The following is a 17,500-nucleotide window of genomic DNA, read 5'->3' as shown; positions in this document are numbered from 1 at the left end:
TTCACCATTGAGTTCCCACTGTACACATCAGCTAATCAGATATATAGCAGGTGTGTAAGTAGAAGGATGCTCTCAACTGAGATCAAAGCCTTCTGACGTATCTGTCGTGATCTACCAGAAGGCTCACTGGGGAAGGAACGAAGGCACTTTTAATTCTTCGTAAGATTTTTAAATTGTTCTTTGAAGGAACATTACAAAACTACAGGAGCCTAGTCACGTTCTCAAGTTATGAGTGTTACGAGAAGGTGTGTTAATGAAGTTCAAAAAGTTTCCTCAATCAGTGAGGCGTCACGCGACCTGAAACATCCCACTTAGTGGGGCCCCCAGTTGAAACGATTGTTCAAATTTGTATACCAACATATAATTTGGTGTGCTGTTAGAAGACATCTAAAGAATGTAAATTCCAGGGGGGGGCAAGCAATTTTTGTCCTCTGGTAAATTTGGTTGCTAGGCAACGGAGTGCCTAGTCGCGAACAATGTCAAACACACAGTTTGGGCGTTTTAACACATATAAACTATAATATAAGACTGAATAAACATAATAAATCCATATTATTGGGTTGTTGTTGTCTTTTTAATGCCTTTAAGTGAAAAAATAAATAAATGGTTGAAAAATGAGCCAAAAATCATATTTTGGAACCTTCGGGTTAGGCTATATTTGTAGGTGCTCCCAAATAGAGACAAAAGAAGGTAAATAATAAGCTTGAATTGACCAGGGAACACACCAAAGCTTTGGTGATATACAGGTGAGCCCAGGGACCTAAATAATGTGTATATCTAACACGTTACTTAACAGTGTGTGTTCAGACTGAAGCAGTGAAGACATTGCAAGCGGCGTAAATAAACACATGGACTGGAGCCTGTGCATCTTTTGCCAGAAGGACACAACAGAAAAGCTGATAAATCCCACCGAAGAAAGCTACAGCACAGCAGAGAGACATTTAAAAGGTTTTAAAGCAGTTGGAGCGTTTCAGTCATCACTGAAAATAGACAAATTCAATGATGGGTCAGGGATTGCGTCTTCGTTAGCCAAACATGGAGCTAGGTGGCACAAGAACTGCCGTGCTAACTACAACCAAAGAATGTTGGACAGAGCTGAAAAGAGACAGCATGATGAAGCTGAAAAAGATGAAGGCGAGACAGGAAAGAGATCACGCAGAGAGAGTGGGCAAGTTTCTCCACAAGAAAGAGACCTGTATGTTTAACTGTGGCAAAACTGGAAATCTTTCTGGAGGTTCTACATACCAGCTTGAGTCACATATTCGGGAAGCTGCTTTGAAGATTGACCCTCAAGTTGACAACAAGTCACGTCTCACGATGTTGGGACTGGCTCACATGGCCAGACGAGGGTTTTGCACTTCACGGGTAAGCCATGATAAGATAATTCGGACAGATTGAGCCGGTTGAAACTAGCTGAAAGGCTGCTGCAAAGGTCAAAGCCACTGTCAGACCCAATTCACCTTAACAGAGTAGCCCTTTTCAGAAATCAGAACAAGTCTACTCAGATGACCAAGAATCTGAAGCTGAAGACAGCCAAGACCAACTGTGGTTTGTTTGCAAGATTGTATGTTGGATGTCAGGCTAGAGGAGAAGACCTTGATGAATTCTTTCAGCACGAAAACCAGTCATTCCCTCCATCAATCTCAGATTCTGGAGAATTGCGCCACGGCAACAAAAGCGATCTCCTGCACTGTTTTGAGAAAACTCATGACCCAGTACTCACTGAACCACAAGTATCAGCTGTTCTCATTGATGGTGCTGCGCTGGTGCACATTCTGAAGCCACGCCAAGCACAAACATTCCAAGAGTACAGTGATTCTGTCTTTTTAGTATATGTCCTGATGTGCCTGTCTAACGCTGATCGAGTTGACATTGTTTGGGACTGTTACCGTGACAACAGTCTGAAGTCATCAGTGAGGAAGAAACGAGGCTCTGGCATGAGGAGAAGAGTGAAAGGAGACGTTGCTCTGCCACGCAACTGGCCAGAATTCCTACGAAACAGTCAAAACAAAGAAGAGCTCTTTCATCCTGTCTGAAAATCTGAAGCTCGTCAAGGAAGACGGGAAAGTGGTCATTGCAACACAAGGTGTGGACTTTGTTAGTTCTAGTGACATTAGTAAGGACCAAAGAGCCAGGCTGTCCCCTTGTTCACACGTAGAGGCTGACACCAGACTGGTTGTACACTGTTCTGACCTGGCCAGAATGAATCACACTGACGTCATGATCAGGAATTTAGACACTGATGTAGTGGTGCTTGCAACAGCTCACTACCATTCCCTCCAGCTGGAAAACCTGTGGGTTGCATTTGTACTGGATCCCACTATCGTCTTCTGCCTATTCACGACTACGCCCAGAGAAATCAGCAGCACCTCTGATGTTTCATTCTCTGACTGGCTGCGACACTGTGTCATCTTTCTTTGGTGTCAGTAAGAAGAGATGCTGGAAAGTGTGGATGTCTGATCCAGAATTCACAGCTGTTCCTTTGCTTGCATCACCGGACAAGTTCAGCCAGATTGAGCGCTTTGTCTCGTTGATGTTCGACAAGACCAGTGTTTCCGACAAGGTGAACCATGCCAGAAAACACCTGTTCACGAAGAAAGGGCGCATGCTGGAAAACACCCCACCCACTCAAGCTGCTCTTCTTGAACACACGCAAAGATCATCTGGAAGGAAGCTCTCATTCCGCAGCCAGAGATTCCAGATCCTGCAAGCTGGGGCTGGGAAGAAGTTGATGGAACTTATTCGCCTGTTTGGACATCACTTCCAGATGCATCTAAGATCTGCTCTGAACTAGTAAAATGCAGCTGCAAGAAAGGTTGTAGAGGTCCGTATAGCTGTGCCACAGCGGGTGTCCCCTGCACTGCTCTTTGCTTCTGTGATGGCAAATGCCAGCGTGACTGAAAGACTGAATTCATGAACCGGTTATGTGAGTAAATCGCTATGGATATAGAAGAAACTATGTTTACAGGTTTCTTTTTCAAACTCTGGCATTATGCATGAAATGCATTTCTTTGTTAACAAATAGTAGAAATACAGCTTCGCGTACAGTATTAATTTTGTAAATAGGAGGGCCTCTACAACCTTGTTGAGAATTTATCTGTAGACAATTGACCGGACAGTATGTTTTACATCAGTATGTAGTGTCGTAGTGTCATCTGTCTTTGCTTTAAAATAAAGCAGAATCATGAACCCATTCCAAAAAGATAGCAACTAGCAAGAATATATTTGTCATTTGCATAATTTTAATAGTCAATGTGCAAGCTTGCGATTGTTACTAGACTGTACCGTTCTTGAAAAGAAAACCGATTCATTTGTATATAATTATAAAACGTCAATAGCCAGTGCAGGGGCGGATCACATGCACATCATGGGGGTTTCCAAATTTCTTAAAGGGACAATTCGACGACGCGAAGCGTTTAGTTGTGGGCGCGAAAATGGAGCAATCTTGTGCAATCTGAGCCAAGAAACTTCCCCTAATACACCTTCAAAAAGTAAATTTAAGAAGACAAATTAGATTACCAATAAAAGGAAAATTGACCGATCTGGTGCAACCTGAGCCAGCAAATTACCCAACTACCTTCCGAAACCGTCATTTAGAAGACAAAGGCCAGCTCCTAGGGGGGCCCGGGGGCATGCCCCCCCGGAAAATGTTGATAAAAATCAAGGAAAATGGAGGAATCTGGTGCAATTTGAGCCTTCAGTTTCTCTTTATTTTTAAATGTATTTTTTTTAATACTTTTTCTTTTTTTTTTAGGCTGCGGGGGGGGGGGGGGGGGGGGGGGGGGGGGGGGGTCCGGAAACCCCAGAAAACCCCCCCCCCTGGATCCGCCCCTGCAGTGTGTTTATTGTCCTGATGTTGGAAACATGGTACAGGCAAACATAAATGTTAATTCAAAGGTAAACTAAACTCTTAGTTACAAAGAACTGGTGTTTTGAATGTTCACCTTCTGCAAAAGTGCGTTTTGAGGGTATGCTTACTATACAGGTCATATTTTCGTTCATAGACCATTTAGAAGTTGCCCCTCCCTGGCATTTGGATCCTGAGAGATGTCTTTTTAACTGTATAAAGTATCATGTTGGTATACCAATCCGAACAATTCAGCCCCTATTCTGCAGCTAGTCCTAGCACTAACTTGCACATGTCTTTTAAAACTCTGCATTGAGACTGAAAGCCATTACGGTTTTTTTTCTGCGCAGTCAAGCGAAGCCGTCCTTTTTAGTTGAATTAAACAAACTTCTCTTTCAAACATTTTCCTCAGGATGAGATACTGACTCGGCTACAAAGAGCGGACTCTTATCAACATGGTCCTTACAAAATTTAAGTTCTCCACTGATAAATGTGAGCGGCAAAGCAGTTGTGTGTGTGTGTGTGTGTGTGTGTGTGTGTGTGTGTGTGTGTGTGTGTGTGTGTGTGTGTGTGTGTGTGTGTGTGTGTGTGTGTGTGTGTGTGCGTGTTTCTGTCTGTCTTTCTGTGTGTGTGTATGTGTGTGTGTGTGTGTGTGTGGGTATGTCCATAAGAAAGAAAATAAAAGAAACAAGTCGCGTAAGGCAAAAATACAACATTTAGTCAAGCTGTCGAACTCACAGAATGAAACTGAACGCAATGCAATTTTTCAGCAAGACCGTATACTCGTAGAATGACGGTACCCACCGTTAATTCAATTTTCATCTTCAGTTTCACAAAACAAAAAATGAAAAACGACTCAATTTTCAATATTTCGTTTTTCAATCTTCAATACGGTAAACAGAAAAACAGTTCACTTCCGTTTTTCAATATTTGATTTTCAATTCACAAATCAAAAAACGAAACAAGGTCTACTTCCGTTTTTCAATATTTTGTTTTTCATTCTTCAAAACGGTAAACAGCAAAACAGTTTACTTCCGTTTTTCAATATTTCATTTTCTAAACGATAAACAAAAAACAATCAACTTCCGTTTCTTCATTTTTGTTTGAGTGCGAAGCACAAAGCCCGCGTGATAAATACAATAACGGGATGCTCCCTCAAGTTCCCTGGCGCGCAAATTAAGATGGCTTTGGAGGAGTATCAGCCCATGATAACTGCCCTGCTAAATAGCGGGGAGACATACGAAAGCGTGTCAAACACACTTCGACAATCCGGGTTGGAAAGAGGAAGTTCGGCGGCCAACCTTCGGAAATTTTGTAAGGATCGTGGGATAGGATACATCACGAAGCGTCCCGGTACCGAAGCGTCCCGGTACCGAAGCGTCCCGGTGCCGAAGCGTCCCGGTACCGAAGCGTCCCACTATAACGCGTCACAGGGGTACCGGGACGCTTTGGTACCGGGACGCTTCGGGACGCTCCGCGCAGTAGGCACGAAGCGTCCCGGTACCGAAGCGTCCCGGTGCCGAAGCGTCCCGGTACCAGTCACCACGCACATCCTCGGCTCGCATGCCAATGTATTTATAAAGCAAAGGGAATTCCTGTAATTCACACAGAGCAATCACTTGGTCTTAAACGTGCACAAGACAAAAACTGTCATACTGGGGGAGCGAGCCAGTCTGAAGAGTACTCGGGTCCAGCGCGAGCGTTCTTTATTACCCAAATGAACCCAAACAAACCCAAATGAACCCAAATGATACAATTTAAAAGTCGGAGGCAGAACTGAAAAGACTTTTTCCGACGCTCACGCTTAGTGAAGCCAGAAAGGGTGTGTGATAACAGACATATCCCTCTTGTGAACGGAAGCCTCCGGACTTTTCCCCCGAACTTGTCCACACGGGTACAGTATTTCTAAATTGGTGCAATGTGAGTACAGATCTAAAGTAAAGTTGGAGAAAAGTTGGGCAAAAAGTGATTTTTTTTTTTACCGAAAGCAAATCAAGGTTTGTGCAAAATTAAAACAATCAGTGAAGTTAAGGTCAAATCAAGGTCAAGATTAAATTTAAAAAAAATAAATATGGTTAGTCAAGTCAAGATCAAATCAAGGTCAACAAGGGCGGATCTGGGGGGGGGGGTTACACGGGTTACGTAACCCCACCCCCCACCCCCCCAAAAAGAGGTAATTTATTGGCTCAGGATGCACCAGATAGCTCTATTTTTCTTCTTTGGATAAAAAAAAATTCCGGGGGGCCATGCCCCCGGACCCCCCTAGAGGCTTAGGCGCCGTCAACTTGTATCTTCGTTTAACTTGTATCTTGGTCAAGGTTTAAAAAAAAAAAAAAAAGTCTAAGTCCTGTGACGCGTTATAGTGGGACGCTTCGGTACCGGGACGCTTTGGTACCGGGACGCTTCGGTACCGGGACGCTTTGGTACCGGGACGCTTCGGGGTGTCCCCGTGGGGGATCAATCCCCGGGAGCCGGACTGTGGGCGACCAGGCCTTGGATACAATGGTGTCCAGAGCGGTACAGGAGGTACAGTATAATAATAATAATAATTACAGTATTTATAATGCGCTTGTCTTATAATAATTACTTTAAGCGTGCACTCATCTCGTCAGTACATGTGTATATGTAATTGTGGAATATTATTGAGATTCGATGGCTATGGATACTAACTATCAGCAAGGGAGGCGGGAGGTATGTAGTGTTCTTGTTGTGGTGATGTTTCTAGTGTGTGTGAAGGTGAGAGGTCAGAGTGTTAGTGCATTTTTCCAGCGTCGTTGGTGTCGTCTGCTTTCGTTTCTTCGTCCAGGCAGAAGGGAAAATCACTTCCCGGTTATCATGTTCACATGATCTGTGTCTGGGCAATCATTCATTAAAAAGTAAAAGAACCAAGAGCTAATACCAATAACTATAATAATAAAAGTAACAGATAAGAGGACACACGTATACCATTTTAGGTCACACAGTCTAAGAGCTGAATATTAATCACCTAGCTGCTTTTTGTCGAGTGCCTGTGGTTTATCACATCTCATTAGTTTCGGTTTGGACATTTTTACATCAATAATACGACTTATGCACATCATATATTCATAAATTATTGTACTATTTTAATAACATATAAAACTTATAAAGAAAGCTGGTTTGCGTTTGGGAAATTTGTGGAAGTCCATGGATACATCGTGTAATGATATCATTCACGGTACCACTGAGCCCTAGTGGATCCAATCACAGTACCATTGAGCCATAGTGGATCCAGTCACGATAGCACTCTCTAATATTGAAGTCTAGATTGATGTTGCTTGTGCACTTCCGCTCAACTGTCTTGAACTCAAGCCTGATTAGTTTTGTTGGGTTTTCTTTTATTGCTTCTTCTCGTGTGACTGAAGAATAGAGAGAACATTACACATCGTGTGTGTGGTCTCGATATATTATGGATTATTATGAGAGGGCTAAGTTTCGGCGGGGCAATGCAAGGTGAGACTAGTGTTTGGTGCATTTGTGGGGTGTGTATTGTGCTGTACTTATTGTTTGAATGTTCAAATCTTGTTCGTCTGCTGGCTACTCAGATTAGCAAGGTAAATAACGACCGGACATAAACAAACACCCGCGTGTGAAAACCGCGTACAGGCTCAGCAAGCACAGCAAGATCACATCAGTCAATTCACTTCATTCAATAACCTTTTGTGTTATTGGCATAACAATCACATGACTTATTGTCAGTTGATGGTGCAATGCACTGTGATGATGTCACTTTGAATCGCTGACATCATGAACAACAGTCAAACATCAATCATTCACAAGTATGCAGATACCACAACGAACAAATGGCTTACAGTTTCCTTCGTAACATTGTAACTAACAGCATTACATACTTTCCCCGCGAGGTTGATTTTGATCAACACAACCTCTTGTGTGAATTAATTATTGCTGCTCAGGAGGACCTATGACTTTAATAAAAAGAAAATTCTCCTGCAAGCATAAAGAATGTTTATTGTGGACCTTTATTTTTTTATTGTTTGCGTTGTATCAATTTATTTACGACGTGGAGAACAAGGGAGATATATAGCTGTGTATGTGCCAGTAACAGTGAATACAAATTCATTTACTTGTTCTTATGTATTTTTATTTATTTAAAGGACGTGGCATTCCCGATGAATTGAAAACACACAAACAGAACCCACTTGTGGCCCATGAGAATCTTCCGCATGCAGAAGAAGCTGCTGCTCTGTATCATGTGGAGACTGGTGGACAGCTTACTGCCCCTGCTCCATTTGCTGCACCACCATTTCCTTCCGAGGATCATCGGAAAAACAGTGAAGCTGCTTTTACACAGGCAGTGCCAGACTTAATGACACTGCTAGATTCAGCTGTCAACAGAGATTATGTACCACTGCAGACAGCTGTGAAGACTCTCATTGCAACAGTTCGACAGTACTCTGTCTAAAATGTAGGCCTAGGCTATCACTCAGTACAATCTCTTTTGAACCAAGTACTTGCTTGTATTTGATGCGGCGCGTGTACGGCTCCTATGATTTCATTGTTTTTCTTTGTGATGTAGAGGTGTTTTTTTTTAAAGTTTGAAATTGTCATTAAAAGAAGAAAACATCACGACAAAATTGGGAATACAATAGCCCTTGGTAGGCGCCGCACTGTGGCTGCCGTGCTCTCCGCTGAGGAGAGTAATCCGCATATCACATTCGTGTAACCCGAAAATTATCAAAAATGAAAATAAAAAAATCAAATATCAAAATCAAAGATAAAAAAAAATCAAAACACCCCAAAAAATTCAAAGTCTTTCGGGCCACGCCCTTTTTCAGTGAAATTACTTCCACAGCTCGCTTCACAGCACAGCTCTTGACCCTATTTTTTTTTTAAAGAAAAAAGGTTGGAAAGAAATGAAGAACTGTGTGTATAACATGCAGCTTCAGTGGTAGCTGGTTGTGACTATCGTGCTCTGCACAGACATGTTTGTTTTCAACATTTTTGTCGTCACATTGATTGTATGTACTGTGTCTGCAACTCAACGACCAGTGCATAGAACCGTCACCAACGGGATACATGCTATGCAAGTTTCATGATTGATTGATAGAAACTAAGTTGGATTGTTCAGTTTCTACTACGTTATTGAAATACGTACACCATGTGCCGCCTATATTGTTGCATCTATTTTAATGTTATTTATGTCATCTCTGGTTTGCCTGTCTCTGCTGATGCCTGATGCTGACCATGTTATCTTGGTTGCCTGTCTAATGCTGACCATGTTATCTTGGTTGCCTGTCTAATGCTGACAATGTTATGTGATTTGTCTGCCTGATGCAGACCATGTTATCCGCTGTTTGTCTTGATGCCTGATGCTCACCATTTTGTCTCGTTTGCCAGTTTGATGGAGACCATGTTATCTGTGGTTTGTCTGATGCTAACCATGTTTTTTGTTTGCTTGCCTGATGCTCACCATATTTTGTTTTACAATTGTTTTGCGAGTGTATGCAAAAAATTGTAGAGTGCAAGAAAGAAATTGTGGAGAGGATGGATGAGAGAGGAGTAATTAAAAAACATTCAAAACAAACATACACACAATTTGGTTTTGTGATTTTTATTGTGTTCTAGTTTGGCATAATTCCATCGTCTTTCTGACTTTCCCTTTATTTATTTTATTGCAGTTTCTGTCATTCATGCACACATTCTACAAGCAGGATCTTTTTCAAAAACACAATAATATAGTAAAATGGCAATGTAACTGGGGCGGTATCTGCGTCGCAAGATTGTAACCCTCCGGTTATGTCCTAACCACGGGTTATGTGAAACTTGCCATGAACGGGATGAACCGGGGTTTTAATAAACCTGCGTCAAAGATACCGCACCACAAAACAAGCAAGAAAAAGTGCAGTTACATACAAATAAACAATTATTACATATAGCGTATACAGTAACTCTATACAAGTACTTGCAAGCACATGAGACACACATAGAACCACCAACACATGTCAGTAAGAGGATTAAACCTTTGTCCGTCTGTTGCACCATTCAATCTAAATGGGTGAGATTGTGCATCAGGGGAGATAATCAAACTGCATATGAGTCAAAACAACATGACACCAACCACAAACACAAATGACACCGAGCTTTGATTGGTTGGGAAATCGGGGAGCGTTCATTGCACAAGAAAACTATGAAAGATATTACATTATTGAGAAACGGAAGTTGATTGTTTTTCTATTATCGCTTTGAAAATCAAACATTGAAAAACGGAAGTAGACTGTTTTGCTGTTTACCGTTTTGAAGAATGAAAAACAAAATATTGAAAAACGGAAGTAGACCTTGTTTCGTTTTTTGATTTGTGAATTGAAAATCAAATATTGAAAAACGGAAGTGAACTGTTTTTCTGTTTACCGTATTGAAGATTGAAAAACGAAATATTGAAAATTGAGTCGTTTTTCATTTTTTGTTTTGTGAAACTGAAGATGAAAATTGAATTAACGGTGGGTACCGTCATTTCGTAGCATCGTCAGTCCACCGCTCGTGGCAAAGGCAGTGAAATTGACAAGAAGAGCGGGGTAGTAGTTGCGCTAAGAAGGATAGCACGCTTTTCTGTACCTCTCTTTGTTTTAACTTTCTGAGCGTGTTTTTAATCCAAACATATCATATCTATATGTTTTTGGAATCAGGAACCGACAAGGAATAAGATGAAAGTGTTTTTAAATTGATTTGGACAATTTAATTTTGATAATAATTTTTATATATTTAATTTTCAGAGCTTGTTTTTAATCCGAATATAACATATTTATATGTTTTTTGGAATCAGCAAATGATGGAGAATAAGATAAACGTAAATTTGGATCGTTTTATAAATTTTTATTTTTTTTTTACAATTTTCAGAGTTTTAATGACCAAAGTCATTAATTAATTTTTAAGCCACCAAGCTGAAATGCAATACCGAAGTCCGGGCTTCGTCGAAGATTACTTGACCAAAATTTCAACCAATTTGGTTGAAAAATGAGGGCGTGACAGTGCCGCCTCAACTTTCACGAAAAGCCGGATATGACGTCATCAAAGACATTTATCAAAAAAATGAAAAAAACGTATGGGGATTTCATACCCAGGAACTCTCATGTCAAATTTCATAAAGATCGGTCCAGTAGTTTAGTCTGAATCGCTCTACACACACACACAGACACACACACACACGCACACACGCACATACACCACGACCCTCGTTTCGATTCCCCCTCGATGTTAAAATATTTAGTCAAAACTTGACTAAATATAAAAATTAGGGTTGGTAGGTCGGGATTTTTTCTCCTCAAAAAACCCATATTTTTTAGTTATTTTGCCAAAAAACAAAGACTTTTTTTTTCTTCCCCAAATGCCCAAAAAGAGTCTAGGGTCGCGCGAGAAAATAGGGTCGGTCGGGATACCGTAAACAGACTATTTTTGTTTGTGCCTTATTATGCTTTAGCTGCTAAATAACCCTAAACAATAATTACTGCATACATACTTGAATGCTTAGGCCTAAAAAAAAAATAGGTGTGGTTACGGTAACCCGACCTACCCTATTTTTAGGGGCCGACCCTATAACTTTTTATTACATTTGTAAAAAAATAAAACAAAATAAAATAAAAACGAGTGCAGAAAACGCAATGAAAGCGAAAGCCCTCGAGTCGCACACTTATTTCCCTGTCAAGTAGGTTTACTTTGTACACATTAGAAAAAAAAGTTTTAAAAAAAAAGTGATTGCCTACCTTCCTACCCTATTTTTTTTGGCTATGTTACCTTAACCACACCTATTTATTTTTTTGGCCTTAGAATTATTTAACCCAAAACACAGCAGCAACTTTCAGTTTCAGACCAACCAAATAATTTATGAGGTTTTCGATCATCTCACCGTGTGCCGACGGGTCAGAAAACAACCAGCCCATAAACAGCTCTTTGCGTATAGACACGTAGCCAAGGAAGATGACCACAAAAAAGGCCAGGCCAAGAGCCACCAAACCAAAAGAAACATGCTCTGGGTAAAATCGTCGCTTCGGCCTTCCTCTGTAAACTGGGCTGCTTTTGCTGGGTGTGTGATTCGTTTCATGCGACGAACGTGGGCTGTAAGAATGTCTGTTGGGACTGACATGGTTGCTTGTGGGAGTACGCCTACCCCGCAACAAACCAATAGATGTGTTCACAGATTTGTTTTCCACTTCATATGAACTTCCCTCCACATCAGAATCTGAAGACTCGAATGGAATGGTACTGCGATCACTGAAAGAGTTGTCAATTTGGGCTGCACCATCACTCAAAGCTGATATGTCCGGGTACAGACGGGGTGAACGATAACTGCTGCCATTCTGTGACAACTCATCAGGCTCGGGGGTTTCCTCCCTGCGGCTGCGCCTTTGATTTCTGGTTAATGACGGTACACTTGCGGGCCTTCCTGGAGACTCTTTGCGATCAAGCTCGTGCTTTTGGCGGCCTCGCACCGACACACTCATCGGACTAACATTGGGTCGTCTACGAAGCGACCGTGTTACAACTTCGGTGACTTTGCTGGATGCTGACGGCTCGGGGGATTCCCTGCTGTTACGTGAGAAACTGGGTCCTGGCGTTGGTACCGGCTCCGTATCGCTGTCGTCAGAACTGAAAGCACCTAACTCGTGTCGCTGCTGGGGCTGCCTGCCTCTTCCTCTTTGCTGCGGGGGTTTATTGCGAGATCGCAAATGATTGAGCTTCTTCATCAGAATCGATCGCTTGTTTGCCTTGATCGGCAGACTGACAGATTCTCCATAGCTTTTCAATTCTACCACGAGTTGTTCATCTGTGAGAGAGTCCGCCATCTTCGATACTCTACTCCGGAACTCGATGTGCGCATGCGTCATGGTAATTCTGCATTATCTGCCCCTGTCGTTAGTTTTCAAGAACAGTAAAGTCAGATGGAGTCTACCCCTTGCAAAAGTGATAAACTTTTGTTTTAAAAGTAAAAACACGCGCGCATACGCACACGCAAAACACACGACATATATATACGTGACACTGACTGACCCATGCACGTAGACCGCACACTGAGACGGACGGACGGACACACTGACCGTGACCTGCCGTGACTGACACACGCACCCACTATTACACACATTGCCGGTGTGACGATTTCATCTTTCGCCCATGTTCATATTTCCCCCTCGATATATACTCAACACTCAAATGTTGTTTCCTGGTAAAATTAAGAAGTGAAATTATTTATGGACGAAAAGCATGTCAGTTTCTTGCATGTGAAGAAAATTGGTGGGGAAATTCAGGGCCGGATCTGGGGGGGGGGGGGGGGGGTTCCTGGGGTTCCGGAACCCCCCTCCCAGGCCATCATGCCAATGTACCTCTCAGAGAGAAAAAAAATGTGGACTTTGGACCCCTGCCTTCAGTTGGAACCCCCCCCCCCCCCTCAAACGAACTTGGTCCGGCACTGGAAATTTAAGTAGATTTCACCCCCAAAATCGATTTCTTCGAAAACGTGTACCGAGTGGTTACGTCCCTTGATTAAGAAGGGAAACATTTTAGGATGAATCAAATTTCTAAGTTAAATACAAACAAATTGGTTGGACAAATATGGCCCCATGAATGTAAGGTACAACATGATCTATCTGAAACGACGCTAGAGAAAGATCTAGGTGTGCACATTGACGACAAACTGTCTTTCAAGGAACACATTACAACATCAGTATCAAAGGCAAACAGAGTACTTGGAGTAATTAGAAGAACCTTTCAGAACTTGGACAAGGAAACCTTCGTACAGCTGTACAAAAGCTTGGTCAGGCCCATTTTAGAATATGGTCACTCAGTCTGGAATCCACAGGCTAAAGGGCTCTGCAAAGACCTAGAGAATGTCCAGAGAAGGGCAACAAGGATGATTGGAAGTCTGAAGGAACTGTCATACTCAGAAAGGCTTAGGATCCTGGGAATTGTCTCCAGCATCGTCGGCGCAGGGGTGATATGATTGACACTTTTAAATACCTCAAAGGTATATACATTACCCAGAAACCCAATCTACACAAACCCCCACCCACTGAAAGGGACATGAGAGGAAACAGTCTTAAACTGTTTAAAAACTTTGCCAAGTCGAAAGTAAGGAGTGCCTTCTTCGCAGACAGAGTTGTCTTAGACTGGAACACCCTGCCCGACAATGTTGTGACAGCTGATAGCGTTAACTGCTTTAAAGCACGACTGGACAGCCACTGGAAAGACACATCAAGTGTCTACACACCAAGCTGCTACCAGCCCCCCCCCCCCCCCCCCCCCGCGTATGCAGCTTACTTTTGTGGATCGGCGTACAGGTTTTTAACCTAAATCGTCGCACAAGTACAAGTACAAGTACAAGTATAGTCGCTCATCAGTACTATCGAAGTTTTTTTGTTTTGTTCAGTGTGGAGTTTATACTAGATCAACGAGGCCGAGAATCGAAATAATTATGACCACCGTCGAAAGATGAAATCGTCACACCGGCGCGATTGTTGTGCCTAGTTTCAGAATGATTACAGTGATATTTACAACTACAAAGGCTGATCCCTGATTTATCGAACAAAACTCAGTCGCTCACTGAATGCCATGTATTAAAATTTGAACATGCCGCGCGGCATCACTGAGTAGCACGCAGTTTCAGTCAGTCATACAGTTTGCCGATTCGGTCACAGGGGAAGGTTGCCTAATATCTACACATACACATACACCACGACCCTCGTCAGTCTCGATTCCTCCCTCTATGTTAAAACATTTAGTCAAGCTCAGTCGAACTCACAGAATGAAACTGCACTGCATTTTCGTGGGCAAAGGCAGTGAAATTGACAATCCAGAAAAGCGCTGTAGCAGTTGGGCTGAGGAGGATAGCACGCTTTACTAGGCCTATATCTCTCATTCTTTTTATATTTAGTCAAGTTTTGACTAAATATTTTAACATCGAGGGGGGATCGAAACGAGGGTCGTGGTGTATGTGCGTGTGTCTGTGTGTGTGTGTGTGTGTGTGTGTGTGTGTGTGTGTAGAGCGATTCAGACTAAACTACTGGACCGATCTTTATGAAATTTGACATGAGAGTTCCTGGGTATGAAATCCCCGAACGTTTTTTTCATTTTTTTGATAAATGTCTTTGATGACGTCATATCTGGTTTTTCGTGAAAGTTGAGGCGGCACTGTCACGCCCTCATTTTTCAACCAAATTGGTTCAAATTTTGGTCAAGTAATCTTCGACGAAGCCCGGACTTCGGTATTGCATTTCAGCTTGGTGGCTTAAAAATTAATTAATGACTTTGGTCATTAAAAATCTGAAAATTGTAAAAAAAAAAAAAAATTTATAAAACGATCCAAATTTACGTTTATCTTATTCTCCATCATTTGCTGATTCCAAAAACATATAAATATGTTATATTCGGATTAAAAACAAGCTCTGAAAATTAAATATATAAAAATTATTATCAAAATTAAATTGTCCAAATCAATTTCAAAACACTTTCATCTTATTCCTTGTCAGTTCCTGATTCCAAAAACATATAGATATGATATGTTTGGATTAAAAACACGCTCAGAAAGTTAAAACAAAGAGAGGTACAGAAAAGCGTGCTATCCTTCTTAGCGCAACTACTACCCCGCTCTTCTTGTCAATTTCACTGCCTTTGCCATGAGCGGTGGACTGACGATGCTACGAGTATACGGTCTTGCTGAAAAATGGCATTGCGTTCAGTTTCATTCTGTGAGTTCGACAGCTACTTGACTAAATATTGTATTTTCGCCTTACGCGACTTGTTAACTTTCTGAACGTGTTTTTAATCCAAACATATCATATCTATATGTTTTTGGAATCAGGAACGGACGGACGAGGAATAAGATGAAATTGTTGAGGGCCCCAAAGGGTTTAAAATCGTGATCGTAATTGGCATTTTTTTACCTTTCTGTGACCGTGATTGCCGAAATTTCCATTTCTGTGATCGTGATGGGACTTTGCCCGTGATCCGTGATGACACAAAAATTAAATCTCGTGATCGTGATCGTCATTTGTTTTCGTGATCGTGATGGGCATTATTGCAAAGCATTTTATTTTCAACGTACATTTTTCACAGCTGTATCACTCTATGATCCTCTATTCGTCAAGGTGTTTGTGATCGTGAAAACAAAAATCAAGGTAACTGTGATCGTGAAAGCTAAAATTTCCCCCCCCCCCCCCCCCCCTTTGGGGCCCTCATTGTTTTTAAATCGATTTCGGAAATTTTATTTTAATAATAATTTTTATATTTTTAATTTTCAGAGCTTGTTTTTAATCCGAATATAACATATGTATATGTTTTTGGAATCAGAAAATGATAAAGAATAAGATGAACGTAATGTTGGATCGTTTTATAATTTATTTTTTGTTAATTACAATTTTCAGATTTGTAATGACCAAACTTTCTTATTTACTTAGGCCCTTTGCTCCCAGCGGAGCATAGGCCATTGACTGACGACATTTCTCCATCGCACCCTGTTCTGGGCTGTTCTCTCCGCTTCTGCCCAGCTGTTGCCTTGCCTCAGTCATTAATTATTTTTTAAGCCTCCAAGCTAAAATGCAATACCAAAGTCCGGCCTTCGTAGACGATTGCTTGGCCAACATTTCCATCAAATTTATTGAAAAATGAGGGTGTGACAGTGCCGCCTCAACTTTTACAAAATGCCGGATATGACGTCATCAAAGACATTTATCGAAAAAATGAAAAAAAAACGTCTGGGGATATCATACCCAGGAACTCTCATGAAAAATGTCATAAAGATCGGTCCAGTAGTTTACTCTGAATCGCTCTACACACACACACACACACACACACACACACACACACACACACACAGACAGACACACGCACACACACACACACACACCGTCACACACATACACACACACACACACACACACACACACACACACACACACACACATAAACCACGACCCTCGTCTCGATTCCCCCTCTATGTTAAATTTAGTCAAAACTTGACTAAATGTAACAAGTCGCGTAAGGCGAAAATACAATATTTAGTCAAGTAGCTGTCGAACTCACAGAATGAAACTGAACGCAACGCAACGCAGCAAGACCGTATACTCGTGGCATCGTCACTCCACCGCCCGTGGCAAAGGCAGTGCCCGTGGAATTGACAAGAAGAGCGGGGTATTCGTTGCGCTGAGAAGGATAGCACGCTTTTCTGTACCTCTCTTCGTTTTAACTTTCTGAGCGTGTTTTTAATCCAAACATATCATATCTATATATTTTTGGAATCAGGAACCGACAAGGAATAAGATGAAAGTGTTTTTAAATTGATTTCGAAAAAATAATTTTGATAATAATTTTTATATATTTAATTTTCAGAGCTTGTTTTTAATCCAAATATAACATATTTATATGTTTTTGGAATCAGAAAATGATGGAAAATAAGATAAACGTAAATTTGGATCGTTTTATAAATTTTTATTTTTTTTTACAATTTTCAGATTTTTAATGACCAAAGTCATTAATTAATTTTTAAGCCACCAAGCTGAAATGCAATACCGAAGTCCGGGCTTTGTCGAAGATTACTTGACCAAAATTTCAACCAATTTGGTTGAAAAATGAGGGCGTGACAGTGCCGCCTCAACTTTCACGAAAAGCCGGATATGACGTCATCAAAGACAT

The 17,500-nt window shown here is 41.4% G+C and overlaps 2 protein-coding genes across 2 annotated transcripts in view; both read right to left on the bottom strand.

The window, feature by feature from the left end:
• LOC138964549 (multiple epidermal growth factor-like domains protein 10) overlaps positions 1-17,500 on the bottom strand; it is a 63,483-nt gene that overhangs the window by 43,707 nt on the left and 2,276 nt on the right. The window lies entirely within an intron of this gene.
• On the bottom strand, positions 11,650-12,663 carry LOC138963672 (uncharacterized). The gene has a single exon (XM_070335518.1). The coding sequence runs from the start codon at positions 12,661-12,663 to the stop codon at positions 11,650-11,652; it is 1,014 nt and encodes a 337-aa protein (XP_070191619.1).

Source organism: Littorina saxatilis, linkage group LG4 (genome assembly GCF_037325665.1).
Source record: "Littorina saxatilis isolate snail1 linkage group LG4, US_GU_Lsax_2.0, whole genome shotgun sequence".
In the NCBI taxonomy this organism is placed as follows: domain Eukaryota; kingdom Metazoa; phylum Mollusca; class Gastropoda; order Littorinimorpha; family Littorinidae; genus Littorina; species Littorina saxatilis.
The sequence above is the reverse complement of the archived record's forward strand: the minus strand, read 5'-3'. Positions and strand labels throughout refer to the sequence as shown.